Raw genomic sequence first — 14,672 nt, forward strand, 5'->3', positions numbered from 1 at the left:
TCCCTCTGGCCCTGGATACCGGTGGGGATCAGTGTCTAAGGTCCCCGGGGCCCTGGATACCGGTGGGGATCAGTGTCTAAGGTAACCCTGGCCCTGGATACCGGTAGGGATCAGTATCTAAGGTCCCCCGGCCCTGGATACCAGTTGGGATCAGTGTTTAAGGTCCCTCTGGCCCTGGATACCGATGGGGATCAGCGTCTAAGGTCCCCGGGGCCCTGGATGCCGGAGGGGATCAGCGTCTAAGGTCCCCGGGGCCCTGGATGCCGGAGGGGATCAGCGTCTAAGGTCCCCGGGGCCCTGGATGCCAGTGGGGATCAGCGTCTAAGGTCCCCGGGGCCCTGGATGCCGGTGGGAATCAGCGTCTAAGGTCTCCGGGGCCCTGGATGCCTGTGGGGATCAGCATCTAAGGTCCCCGGGGCCCTGGATGCCAGTGGGGATCAGCGTCTAAGGTCCCCGGGGCCCTGGATGCCTGTGGGGATCAGCATCTAAGGTCCCCGGGGCCCTGGATGCTATTGGGGATCAGCATCTAAGGTCCCCAGGGCCCTGGATGCCGGTGGGGATCAGCGTCTAAGGTCCCTGGGGCCCTGGATACCGGTGGGGATCAGCATCTAAGGTCCCCGGGGCCCTGGATACCGGTGGGGATCAGCGTCTAAGGTCCCCATGGCCCTGGATGCCGGTTGGAATCAGCGTCTAAAGTCCCTGGGGCCCTGGATGTCGGTGGGGATCAGCGTCTAAGGTCCCCGGGGCCCTGGATGCCAGTGGAGATCAGCGTCTAAGGTCCCCGTGGCCCTGGATACCGGTGGAGATCAGCGTCTAAGGTCCTTCTGGCCCTGGATACCGGTGGGGATCAGCATTTAAGGTCCCTCTGGCCCTGGATACCGGTGGGGATCAGCGTCTAAGGTCCCCAGGGCCCTGGATACCGGTGGGGATCAGCGTCTAAGGTCCCCGGGGCCCTGGATGCCGGTGGGGATCAGCGTCTAAGGTCCCCGGGGCCCTGGATGCCGGTGGGGATCAGCGTCTAAGGTCCCCGGGGCCCTGGATGCCGGTGGGGATCAGCGTCTAAGGTCCCCGGGGCCCTGGATGCCAGTGGGGATCAGCGTCTAAGGTCCCTATGGCCCTGGTGCCGGTGGGAATCAGTGTCTAAGGTCCCCGGGGCCCTGGATACCGGTGGGGATCAACGTCTAAGGTCCCCCTGGCCCTGCATACCGGTGGGGATCAGTGTCTAAGGTCCCCGGGGCCCTGTATATCGGTGGGGAAAGGCGTCTAAGGTCCCCGGGGCCCTGGATGCCAGTGGGGATCAGCGTCTAAGGTCCCCCTGGCCCTGGATACCGGTGGGGATCAGTGTCTAAGGTCTCCGGGGCCCTGTATATCAGTGGGGAACGGTGTCTAAGGTCCCTGGGGCCCTGGATACCGGTGGGGATCAGTGTCTAAGGTAACCCTGGCCCTGGATACCGGTGGGGATCAGTGTCTAAGGTAACCCTGGCCCTGGATCCCGATTGGGATCAGTGTCTAAGGTCCCCAGGGCTCTGGATACCGGTGGGGATCAGGGTCTAAGGTCCCCGTGGCCCTGGATACCGGTGGGGATCAGTGTCTAAGGTCCCCGGGGCCCTGGATACCGGTGGGGATCAACGTCTAAGGTCCCCCTGGCCCTGGATACCGGTGGGGATCAGTGTCTAAGGTCCCCGGGGCCCTGTATATCGGTGGGGATCTGTGTCTAAGGTCCCCGGGGCACTGTATATCAGTGGGGAAAGGCGTCTAAGGTCCCCGGGGCCCTGGATGCCAGTGGGGATCAGCGTCTAAGGTCCCCCTGGCCCTGGATACCGGTGGGGATCAGTGTCTAAGGTCTCCGGGGCCCTGTATATCAGTGGGGAACGGTGTCTAAGGTCCCTGGGGCCCTGGATACCGGTGGGGATCAGTGTCTAAGGTAACCCTGGCCCTGGATACCGATTGGGATCAGTGTCTAAGGTCCCCAGGGCTCTGAATACCGGTGGGGATCAGGGTCTAAGGTCCCCGTGGCCCTGGATACCGGTGGGGATCAGTGTCTAAGGTCCCCGGGACCCTGGATACCGGTGGGAATCAATGTCTAAGGTAACCCTGACGCTGGATACCGTCGGGGATCAGTGTCTAAGGTCCCCGGGGCCCTGGATACCGGTTGGGATCAGCGTCTAAGGTCCAAAGGGCCCTGGATACCGGTGGGGATCAGCGTCTAAGGTCCCCGGGGCCCTGGATACCGATGAGGATCAGCGTCTAAGGTCCCCGGGGCCCTGGATGCCGGTGGGGATCAACATCTAAGGTCCCCGGGGCCCTGGATGCTATTGGGGATCAGCATCTAAGGTCCCCAGGGCCCTGGATGCCGGTGGGGATCAGCGTCTAAGGTCCCTGGGGCCCTGGATACCGGTGGGGATCAGCATCTAAGGTCCCCGGGGCCCTGGATGCCGGTGGGGATCAGCGTCTAAGGTCCCCGGGGCCCTGGATGCCGGTGGGGATCAGTGTCTAAGGTCCCGGGGGCCCTGGATGCCGGTGGGGATCAGCGTCTAAGGTCCCCCTGGCCCTGGATACCAGTTGGGATCAGTGTTTAAGGTCCCTCTGGCCCTGGATACCGGTGGGGATCAGTGTCTAAGGTCCCCGGGGCCCTGGATACCGGTGGGGATCAGTGTCTAAGGTAACCCTGGCCCTGGATACCGGTAGGGATCAGTGTCTAAGGTCCCCCTGGCCCTGGATACCAGTTGGGATCAGTGTTTAAGGTCCCTCTGGCCCTGGATACCGGTGGGGATCAGTGTCTAAGGTCCCCGGGGCCCTGTATATCGGTGGGGAACAGTGTCTAAGGTCCCTGGGGCCCTGGATACCGGTGGGGATCAGTGTCTAAGGTAACCCTGGCCCTGGATACCGGTGGGGATCAGTGTCTAATGTCCCTGGGGCCCAGTGAGGATCAGTGTCTAAGGTCCCCATGGCCTTGGATACCAGTGGTGATCAGTGTCTAAGGTTCCCGGGGCCCTGGATGCCGGTGGGGATCAGCGTCTAAGGTCCCCGGAGCACTGGATACCGGTGGTGATCAGTGTCTGAGGTCGCTGGGGCCCTGGATACTGGTGGGGATCAGTGTCTAAGGTTCCCAGGACTCTAGTACCAGTGGTATTGGTTCCATCAGGTCTAGTGTGGGAGCTACTCCAAGGCAGTGCTTCTTGTGAGAGCAGATGTAGTGACTGGGGTGTGCCTCTGGCTACCTGGCTGTACGTACACGAGGAAGCAATCAGGTTGGGCTTGGCCCAGCTCCAGCACCAGTGCCGTGAATTGCTTGGCATCTGCCCAGGACTGAGCTCGCGGCCTTGCTACGTGGCGGGGAGAGAGGCTGTTTAGAGAAACTCTCGTGGTGGGAAAGGACTAAATTAAAGGCTGAATTCCCCGTCACTCCTTTCCTGCCCTTGGGGCAGGGTTAGACAGATGGGGGAAGGTGACTTTAAGCTATCGTTGGGCTCCTTGTATTCTGGCGCCTGTCCAGCACCCAGTGCAACCATGGCAGCCAGTGCATAGCTATAGCACTAGCCACCCTGCTCACATCTCCTTGTAGCCCTTATGCCATCCTACTTGGCCAGGGAGGCCACATACACAGGAAAGTTCTCAGGCTTCCTTCCCGCTTCACACTATCAGAGTCCAAGGGCCTTAATGTGGCCGGGGTCTCTTCCCTGGGAGCAGCCTTCCAAGGTAAGAACCAGGGCAGGGTTCTTCTCTCCATTTCCTATCTCCTCGCCTCGTGCTGGCTCTCCAGGGCAGTGTCCCCCTTGCATGTGGTGACGTGGCTCCATCTCTGCTGGGATCCTCATGCATGTCTCCCCAGCTCTCACCTGAGGGGCAGCCCCCAGTCCCAGGCTCTGCCCACCCCAGGCTGGCCCCCTTGACTCCAGAATCCTTCCTGCACATGCAGAGAATAGCTGCTCCATTTCCCCACCATGCTCAAGCCATTCAGCTGGCTCCCCATTATTTCAGGATCCAGCATTTGTCTCTCCACCTCCTTCTGCTCCTCACAACCCCAGCCTCTCTGCCTTTGCTGGTGTGAGCGCCTTCTCCCCCGCAACTCCTGCTGCCTGAGGCAGCCTGCCTGTCTCCACCCCCTCTTCTTCCCGATCTCCCTTGGAAACCCATCTGCTCCCTGCTGCTGGCACCTCAATCTCTCTGTCCCTGTACTGCTGGCCAGAGGGCTGAAGGCTCTGACAACATCTTTGCACCTACCCCGCTGCTGTGTCTAGCTGATGCCATGTGCTGTTCACTGTCTGGTGCTGTTTAGCCCTGCAGTGTACTGTGGGATGGAGGTTGTGTGAAAGGCACTGTGAAAATGCAATGTGACACAGGTCCCAGGTGGGTTATAAATCCATTTTCTTTACTTCCAGCTGATCCGAACACACTCTTCCGCTCCAACTCCCTGGCCTCCAAATCCATGGAGCAGTTTATGAAGGTGAGTGTGGTGGAGAGTGTCCCATTGAATTCTGGGAATGCAGGTGTTAGCAACTCTGATCTGTGCCATACCTCAGCATGCTAAGGGCCCCTCTTCCATCCTCTTCCCTGTGTGGCCTGTGAAATAACACCATGAGAAAAGTCACATGCTGGTCCGAGCACAGAGCTGGGAGCCAGGAACTCCTGGCTAGTTCAGATTCTAATTGTGGTGGCCTCAGGCAAATCTCTCTGTGTTCTTGTCTGCCAGGGGTGTGCACTGGCCATGAGAAGGGCCCCAGAAGGGCTAAATTTGGGGGTTTGTCTTCACTGGACTCTTGTGTCTCCAGGTAATTGATTGCCAATGAGTGTGGAGTAGTTAACACCTTTGTGAAAACACCCCACACATTTCATCCTGGCTACAAATGTTTGTTCTTTACCCCAAGGATCACAGGGCTTAATGGGCAAAATGTCTAGTGAAGATAGACCCTGAAGTGTTTATTAAGGGCTTATCTACCCATACAGCTGCACCAATACAGCTGCACCACGGCAGTGCATCTGGTGACCATGCTCTCTGCTGAAGGGAGATCAGCATAATAAACCACCTCTGCAAGGGGCGGGAGAAGCTGTTTTACCCTGAGGCCACCCTTGGAGGGGTGTAGAGTGCTGATCTCCGGTGAGCACAATAGGGGCCAGGATTTCCTGGGGAGGTAACCATCATGCATCAGTTCTCTCTCTGTAAAGCCCCGCTCTCTGGCAGTGAGAACAAAACTGTTCTCTGCCTCCCCACTGCCATCCGCAAAGAGAGCTGTGGCACCCCTTTCAGAGGCACTGTCTGTGCCATAGGGATCCCCTGGCAACCAGCTTTCTGCATCAGAGGATGGCAAGCACCATTCCTTATAGCTCCAAGAGGGAGTGCTGGAGAATGATATGAGGCTTCAACAATCCCCTAGAAAGCAGGCTAGGGTGAAACCTGGGGCTTGTCCCTTGGGTCGCAGAATCTGTAACGAGTGGCACTCTCCAATCGCTCCTCCTCATCTCTCCTCTCTATATTGTTCATCCTTTCTAAATTAGCTGTTACCACTCAAGAAAGAGATCTTGGAGTCACAGTGGATAGTTCCCTGAAAACGTCCACCCAATGTGCAGCAGCAGTCAAAAAAAGTGAACAGAATGTTGGGAATCATTAAGAAAGGGATAAATAATAAGACAGAAAATATCATATTGCCGTTCTATAAATCCATGGTACGCCCACACCTTGAATACTGTGTGCAATTCTGGTCGCTCCATCTCAACAAAGATATGTTAGAATTGGAAAAGGTTCAGAGAAGAGCAATTAAAATGGTTAGAGGTGTGGAACAGCTTCCACACAATGAAAGAGAAAAAAGTGGGATTGTTCAGCTTAGAAAAGAGACGATGGGGGAGGGGATATGATAGAGGTCTATAAAATCATGCCTGGTGTGGAGACATTAAATAAGGACGTGTTATTTTCTCCTTTTCATAACATAAAAACTAGGGGTCACCAAATGAAATGAATAGGCAGCAAGTTTAAAACAAACAAAAGGAAGTGCTTCTTCACACAACGCACGGTCAGCCTATGGAACTCACTGCCAAAAGCAAAGGCCAAAAGTGCAACTGGATTCAAAAAAGAATGACATAAGTTCCTGGACAGATCCATCAATGGCTGTTAGCCAAGATGGGTAGGGATGCAACCCCATGCTCCAGGTGTCCCTAAGCCTCTAACTGCCAGATGCTGGGATTGGACGACAGGGGATGGATCACTTGATAATTGCCCTGTTCTGTTCACTCCCTCTGAAGCATCTGGTATCCCATTGCCGGAGACAGGATACTGAGCTAGCAGGACTATTAGTCTGATCCAGTCTGGCCTTCCTTTCTTTCTTTCTTTCTTTCTTTCTTTCTTTCTTTCTTTCTTTCTTTCTTTCTTTCTTTCTTTCTTTCTTTCTTTCTTTCTTTTATCCTCCTTGTCCCATTCCTGAGCTCTTTGTTCTGTCTTGTTTCCCCCATTCTCTCTCGTCCCCTTCCCACTCCCCTCCATCATTCCTCCATTTTCTGCTGTCTCCGCAGGTAGTTGGGATGCCCTATCTCCATGAGGTCCTGAAGCCAATCATAAACCGGATCTTTGAGGAAAAGAAGTACATCGAGTTGGATCCATGTAAGATTGAGCTGAACCGGACCAGGTGAGTGTGAGAGTAGCGGGAATCCATGCCAGGGCCTGCTGGGATAGATCTGGAGTGACTCCAGTGGCTGCAGCGGAGTAGGTCCGTATCCGCGTTGCCAGAGCTGAGACCAGGATCTGCCCATAGCACCATCCGTTCAGGGGGAAACGCCTAATGTCACAAACCAGATGCTTTTCCATAGCAAGAACTAACTGCTCAGAGAGAAACCCCAGTGCACCCTTCCCCAAACAGTACTGATCTCCTGGGGAGGCAAACTGCTAAAGGTAAATCTCACACATCGAATTGGGTCTGATCGAGATGAGGACAGTGAGGTGCCAGCTGGCACTGGAAGCCTTGAGATGCTGGTATAGGACATTCTCTCTTGACCGAGCTGAGTGACTAGATCAAGGCAGCATTCTGAGAAAGCGAGGGGCCAGTGATGCACATGGTACCTGACTGCAATTCTGGTGATCTCTAGTGTGAGTGCCGCACTCTGAGCAGCCTGATGCTTGATAGCTTCTTCTGGGCTGGGATTTGTATTAGCAGTGAGCCCTCTGCTCCCTGTGCTGAGATGGGAACACAGTGAGCTCGGGCTGCGGCGTATGCCCTCCTTTATCATCTCGCTTCTAGCTGATGCTCTTGTCCCTCACACATTCTCATGGGAGTCCTCCAGCTGTGGGGCCTGCCAAGCAGCAGATCCGCCATAGGGATCTATTATTTCAGAAGGTGGAGAAAGCTACTGGGGAGAGGCTGTTCTACATTTGATTTTGACAAATGGAGGAACTGGTTGAGAATTTGAAAGTGGAAGGCAGCTCGGGTGAAAGTGATCACAAAATGGTAAGAGTTCATGATTCTAAGGAATGGTAGGAGGGAGAACAGCAAAATAAAGACACTGGATTTCAAGAAGGCAACTTTAGCAAACTCAGGGATTTGGTTGTAAGATCTCATGGGAAGCAAGTCTAAGGGGAATAACAATTGAAGACAGTTGGCAGTTTTTCAAAGACATTATTAAGGGCACAAGAGGCAGGGCCGGCTCTAGTTTTTTGCCACGCCTGAAATTGTGCCGCCGTAAGCACATGCTTGGTTGGCTGGTGCCTAGAGTGGGCCCTGACAAGAGCAAACTATCCCACTGCATAGGAAAGATAGGAAGTCTGGCAAGAGAGCACCCTGGCTTAACCAGGAGATCTTCAATGATCTAAAAATCAAAACAGTCCTACAAAAAGTGGAAACAATGTCAAAGTACAAAGGATGAATATAAACAAATAACACAAGTATGTAGGGACAAAATTAGAAATGTCAAGGCACAAAATGAGATCAAACTAGCTAGGGACATAATGGGAAACAAAACACTCCACAAATACATTAGCAGCAAGAGGAAGACCAAGGACAGGGTGGACCCGTTACTCAATGCGGGGGTAGGGGGAAACAATAACAGAAAATGTGGAAATGGCAGAGATGCTTAATGACTTCTTTGTTTTGGTTTTCACCAAGGAGGTTGCTGGTGATTGGACATCTAACGTAGTGAATGCCAGTGAAAATGAGGTAGTATCAGAGGCTAAAATAGGAAAAGAACAAGTTAAACATTACTTAGACATTAGATGTCTTCAAATCACCAGGGCCTGATGAAATGCATCCTAGAATACTCAAGGAGCTGACTGAGGAGGTAGCTGAGCCATTAACGATTATCTTTAAAAGTCATGGAAGACAGGAGAGATTCCAGAGGACTGGAAAAGGGCAAAACTAGTGCCAATCTATAAAAAGGGAAATAAGGACAACCCGGGGAATTACAGACCAGTCAGTGTAACTTCCGTACCTGAAAAGATAATGGAGCAGATAATTAAGCAACCAATTTGCAAACATCTAGAAGATACTAAGGTGATAAGTAACAGTCGGCATGGATTTGTCAAGAATAAATCGAGTAAAACCAACCTGATAACTTTCTTTGACAGGTAACAAGCCTTGTGGATAGGGGGAAGTGGTAGATGTGATCTATCTTGACTTTAGTGAGGCTTTTGATACTGTCTCGCATGACCTTCTCATAAACAAACTAGGGAAATGCAACCTAGATGGAGCTACTATAAGGTGGGTGCAAAACTGGTTGAAAAACCTTTCCCAGAGAGTAGTTATCAGTGGTTCACAATCATGCTGGAAGGGCATAAGGAGTGGGGTCCCACAGGGATCGGTTCTGGGTCTGGTTCTGTTCAATATCTTCATCAGTGATTTAGATAATGTCATGGAGAGTCCACTTATGAAGTTTGAAGATGATACCAAGCTGGGAGGGCTTTCAAGTGCTTTGGAGGATAGAATTAAAATTCAAAATGATCTGGACAAACTAGAGAAATGGTCTGAAGTAAATAGGATGAAATTCAATAAGGACAAATGCAAAGTGCTCCTCTTAGGAAGGAACAGTCAGTTCCACACATACAAAATGGGAACTGACTGCCTAGGGAGGAGCACTGTGGAAAAGGATCCGGGGATCATAGTGAACCACGAGCTAAATATAAGTCAACAATGTAACACTGTTGCAAAAAAAGCAAACATCATTCTGGGGTGTACCAGTGGGAGTGTTGTAAGCAAGACACAAGAAGTAATTCTTCCACTCTGCACTGTGCTGATTAGGCATCAACTGGAGTATTGTGTCCAGCTGTAGGTGCCACATTTCAGGAAAGAGGTGAGCAAATTGAAAAAGTTACAGAGAAAGCAACAAAAATGAGTAAAACATGACCTTTGAGGGAAGGTTGGAAAAACTGGGTTTGTTTATGACTGGAAAAGAGAAGACTGAGAGGGGACATGATAATACATTTCAAGTACAGCTCTACCTCGATATCACGCTGTCCTTGAGAGCCACAAAATCTTACCACGTTATCGGTGAAACTGCGTTATATTGAACTTCCTTTGTTCCACCGGAGTGCTCAGCCCCGCCCCCCCGGAGTGCTGCTTTACTGCGTTATATCCAAATTTGTGTTATATCGGGTCATGTTATATCGAGGTAGAGGTGTACATAAAAGATTGTTACAAGGAGGAGGGAGAAGAATTGTTCTTCTTAACCTCTGAGGATAGGACAAGAAGCAATGGGCTTAAATTGCAGCAAGGGAGGTGTAGATCGGACATTTGGAAAAACTTCCTGTCACGGTGGTTGAGCTCTGGAATAAATTGCCCAGGGAGGTGGTAGAATCTCCATCATTGGAGATTTTTAAGAGCAGGTTAGACAAACACCTGTCAGGGATGCTCTAGATAATACTTAGTCCTGCCATGAGTGCAGGGGACTGAACTAGAAGACCTCTTGAGGTCTCTTCCAGTTCTGTCATTCTAAAATCTGTCAAGGGGAACTGTGATTGGTGCTGCTATGGGGCCTGGCGTGTGGGATTGGCGGTCACGTTGCATCGGGTTAGGATAACCATTGTGGGGGCACTGCCATGGTTACGTGGATGGTGGAGGCACCATGGTTGCTCTAGGCCAGGGGTTCCTGCCATAGTCTTAGGCCAAGTATGGACCCCAGAGCAGAGCGAAGGGGCTGGGCTGGCACCAGGCAACTGGGCTGGAACATGTGAGGGTCCAGCAGTGAGTGAGAGGATGGGGGAAACTCGATGCCTTGGTGCGCACATGGAGGAGCTGGGTGTAGCTGAGAGGAGAGCACAGGTGCGAGTGGTGTCACTGGCTTGGGTATGGGTGGGGGGGTGGGCGCGTTCCAATTAGAAATGGCAAATCAGGAAAACAGTGACACATGGAAGCTGCTGTAATTCGCGGTTCATTTTTCCCACTTAACAGTGCTAATTAAAGCAGAGAAAAGTGAGTCTGAGAAGTGATTTATGCCTCTAAAAATAACCCAATAGCATGTGAATGGCCTCTGGGGGCCAAACACACAGGCAGGGCAGCATCCCCCAGCCAGGGAATTGTGATGGACTCTTGGGTTGCAACTTTGAGGTCACCTCACTCCCTCTTCTTCTGCTGCCACGCTGAGACTTGAGGGGGAAGGAGAAGAAATGAACCCTTTGTCTTCCAGTGCCTGTGGCATGAACTCCCCTTCTCCCAGAGGGCCATCCAGGTGACTCGGGAGGTGCCCATCTCCTCAAAGACCACGTGGCCCAGATAGACCAGAGCAGCTCCCGCCCTGGGCGCTGGCAGTGGGAGTTCAGCCTTTCTCCGGAGGGGAAGGCTGTTCTGAGCAGGCTGCAGCAGTGCTTGCTGGCATGTGTTGCATTGTCGGGATGCTGCTCTGTCCTGAGAGGAGATGGGTGCTGGGTTCTGCCCAGCCTTCCTTTCATCCCGATCCCTGGGCTGCTGGCTCAGCCCTTCCCAGCTCAGCTGCAGCCTAGAGGCCTGTCTAAAAGGAGCAGGCAGGTCTCAGCCCAGCCACTAGAGGGCAGGGCTCAGCCGTTATCAGTAGCGATCAGCCTCCCCACAGAGCTGGGCTGGGGGAGTGGGGCAGTGTGTGGGGGAGTTCACCCTGCACCTGCATCTGGTCTTGGTAAACTGCAGTTTCTGCTTTCCAGCGCCATCAGGCTAGCACTGAATTGACTCAGTGCCCGTTCGAGGAGCCTGCCGGGGCAAGCTGGTGCTGCAAGCTGCTGGGGCATGGGAGGAGCTGGGTCTCTGGAGAGCTGAGTGCATTGCTGAACTAGCCCATGGACCACTGCTTCTGGGGAGAGGTGAAGGGCGAGGGGTTGCCCCCTTCCTGGGGCGGAGCACAGGGCAGCAGTGGGAGACAAGGATCTCGCTGGCTGAACACCTGGCTACTGACTGCAGGGTTATTGGGGGTTGATTCTCCTGATAAAAATGGCCCCCCAGTCCTATCCCCAGACATGTCTGTCATGGGGGGAGGACTCACCCAGCCCCTTTGCCATGGGGGAGGCTGGCACAGGATGGGGGTTATTGTGGGTATTTAGGGTGTGCGAAGCACTGATTAGCTATAAGTAAAGTCATCCCCTGCCCAGGGGAGTGTCTAAGCCACTCACCCCGCAGCATGATGGGTGGCCACCAAGACCCCAGAGCCTGTGGAGGGAGCGGCTGCATCTGTGTGTGAGCAATTCTCCACCAGCGAGAGGCACAGGCGGGTCTGTAGATTATTGACTCCCACAATCTGCCCAGTGTGGTGACCCCACCTCAACAGGTGAACAGAGCCTCTGAGTCCAGCAGAGTCTCTCTGCACCTGAGCCAGTGGGATCCTACAGTGTCCTCACCCCTGCTGGCTTTCCCGGATCCAAACCGAAAGGCATCATGCTTGGCTTTCCCTGCGCACCCACGAGCTCTCCTGGAACCCCACAAGCCAGCCCAGTCCTCCTCCCAGGATTTGCCCCGGAGTCAAGACAGTGACATTCCCAGGAGAGAGACAGCTCATGCTGGTTGCTAAGCAACAGCGTGTCAGGGATGCTGGAGCAGAGAGGAGGCTGCTTGATGAATGGTGCACAAGGCCTGTGTCGTCAGGGAGTTGCCCCTCCACGGTGATTCTCCATCTCTGTGCTGTGCTGGCCATATCCAGCAGGGTGTTTGTGGGGGGATGGGGGCTTAGGGGACTCAGGAACAAGGCCCTTAGGGCATCCAGAGTACGTTCTTGGTGACATCGGTATGAATGGACTTCTGCCACAGGTGCAAGGCAAATGCAAATGACAGTCTTGTGCCTGTGACATGATGGAGTTTACTGAGCTAGGTGTGGGCCAGGGGCAGGAAAGCCCAAAGCTGAATGCCATGCTGGTGGACTAGATGTACAGACACACAGTGAGAGGCAACAGGCAGTCCTGCCCCCTAGACAAGACAGGATTGCCCCAGCTTAGCCAAGAAGGTGCACAGATTTGCCCAAAGTCACACAGGAGATCTGCAGTCAGCTGCTGGCTCTGACTCCCAGCCCAGTGCCTTGCTCCCTCTCTCAGGGTCAGAATTGCTTCTGATGATCCATGTGCCAGCCAGGTGGGAGGGGCCACCTGCACAGTCCTCTGGGGAGAGGAGTTGCTGGGGGGCCCTGCTTTGATCTCTCAAAATGGACCGTGCAGATGAGTGAGGCCCAGGCAAGCCCTTTGAGTTTGAAGGCAGGATTTGCAGCGCCCAGCCTCGCTCTAAGCAAAGGGTCACTCTGACCAGAACTGCAGAGTGTAGGCTGCAGGGCTGGGATTGGCTTTGGGAGCTCATTGTGCTCCAAGTGTTCTGCACTAGCAAGACAAGGGGGTTCCCTGGCCTCATAGCTGCTGCATGTTTGAACCTGGCTGCCAGGGAATCCAGTTCTTAGACCCAGCCTGGGTGTGTTTTGTGTCCACGGAATTCCCCCTTCCCAGGGCAGTGGGCTCCAGAAGCCTATGGATTTTTTTTTAAATAAAGGCCTGAATTTCAGAGGTGCTGAGCGCACGCATGCACACTCCCCCTCCCCCAATCCACTAGAGCGAGCTACAAGCACTCAGCACCTCTGGAAACACATTTGTGAGTTTCTAGCTCTTACGATTGCAAGGAAAACCTTCCAACCAAGAGTACCTGGTGCAGTGCTGCCCTCCCCAGTTTGAAGCCTGAGACCCAATTTCTCAGACAGCAGCACAGTGCCCCATTCATCCCAATCCGGCATTAACACTGAAACGTAATAAGGGTGACCCAAATGTCAACTTGTTAACCATTTCACAGCTGATCAGCTTTTTAGCAGAAGCATCCAGTTGATGTGCTTATCCCACCTGACATAACCTTATTCCCAGATTCTGGACCTTAGCGTCCAAAATTTGGGGGTTAGCATGAAAACCTCCAAGCTTAGTTACCAGCTTGGACCTGGTACTGCTGCCACCACCCAAAAAATTAGAGTGTTTTGGGGCACTCTGGTCCCCCTGAAAAACCTTCCCTGGGGACCACAAGACCCAAATCCCTTGAGTCTCACAACAAAGGGAAATAATCCTGATTCCCTTCCCCCCTCCAGATGCTCCTGGAGAGATACACAGACACAAGCTCTGTGAAACTACGCAGAGTGAGTCCCCCTCTCCGTTCCCAATCCTGGAACAAAAACACTTTCCTCTTCACCCAGAGGAAATGCAAAATCCGGCTAGCAATCCAACACACAGCTCTCCCCTTGATTTCTTCCTCCCACCAATTCCCTGGTGAGTACAGACTTAATTTCCCTGAAGTAAAGAAAAACTCCAACAGGTCTTAAAAGAAAACTTTATATAAAAAAGAAAGAAAAAATACAAATGTTCTCTCTGTATTAAGATGATACAACACAGGGTCAATTGCTTAAAAGAATTTTGAATAAACAGCCTTATTCAAAAAGAATACAAATTAAAGCACTCCAGCACTTACATTCATGCAAATACCAAAGAAAAGAAACCATAGAACTTACTATCTGATCTCTTTGTCCTTACACTTAGAAACAGAAGACTAGAAAATAAAAAGTACTTCTCCAAAGCTCAGAGAAGCAGGCAGACAGACAAAAGACTCAGAGACACACTTCCCTCCACCCAAAGTTGAAAAAATCCGGTTTCCTGATTGGTTCTTTGGTCAGGTGTTTCAGGTGAAAGAGACATTAACCCTTAGCTATCTGTTTATGACACGCCCCCCAAATTGCAGACAGTGGGGAAGCTCACTGGCGGCAATTTCCTTCTAGAACTTGAAAATAAACAGATTAATACAACACATGCACCTTTACATATACTACTAAGTATATAACTAACAGACTTTTACATTTTAAGAACACTTTTTAACTACTGGATTCTGGGAAACTCTCACGGGAGAGTGCATCAGCAACTTTGTTAGAAGCTCCTGTGATGTGTTGAATTTTAAAATCAAAATCTTGGAGAGCTAAACTCCACCGAAGAAGTTTCTTGTTGTTCCCCTTGGCAGTATGAAGCCACTTTAGTGCAGCATGGTCAGTTTGTAGTTGGAACCGCCGTCCCCAAACATATGGGCGTAGCTTTTCCAGGGCGTACACAATGGCATAGCATTCCTTTTCACTGACTGACCAGTGACTTTCCCTCTCAGACAGTTTCTTGCTGAGAAACACGACAGGATGGAAGTTGTGATCTGTTGCTTCCTGCATGAGCACTGCTCCTATACCACGCTCAGATGCATCTGTGGTTACTAGGAATGGTTTGTCAAAATCCGGGGCCCTGAGTA

General features: G+C 52.4%; 1 protein-coding gene across 4 annotated transcripts in view; it reads left to right on the top strand.

Moving 5' to 3' along the window:
* RASAL1 (RAS protein activator like 1) overlaps nt 1-14,672 on the top strand; it is a 145,797-nt gene that overhangs the window by 81,788 nt on the left and 49,337 nt on the right. For all 4 annotated transcript variants that reach the window (XM_030582343.1, XM_030582345.1, XM_030582342.1 and 1 more), the window contains 2 exons: nt 4,383-4,447; nt 6,505-6,617. In XM_030582343.1, coding sequence (XP_030438203.1) covers nt 4,383-4,447; nt 6,505-6,617 — 178 coding nt within the window. The remainder of the gene's footprint in view (nt 1-4,382; nt 4,448-6,504; nt 6,618-14,672) is intronic.

This window comes from Gopherus evgoodei, chromosome 13 (genome assembly GCF_007399415.2).
Source record: "Gopherus evgoodei ecotype Sinaloan lineage chromosome 13, rGopEvg1_v1.p, whole genome shotgun sequence".
NCBI classification, from domain to species: Eukaryota; Metazoa; Chordata; order Testudines; family Testudinidae; genus Gopherus; species Gopherus evgoodei.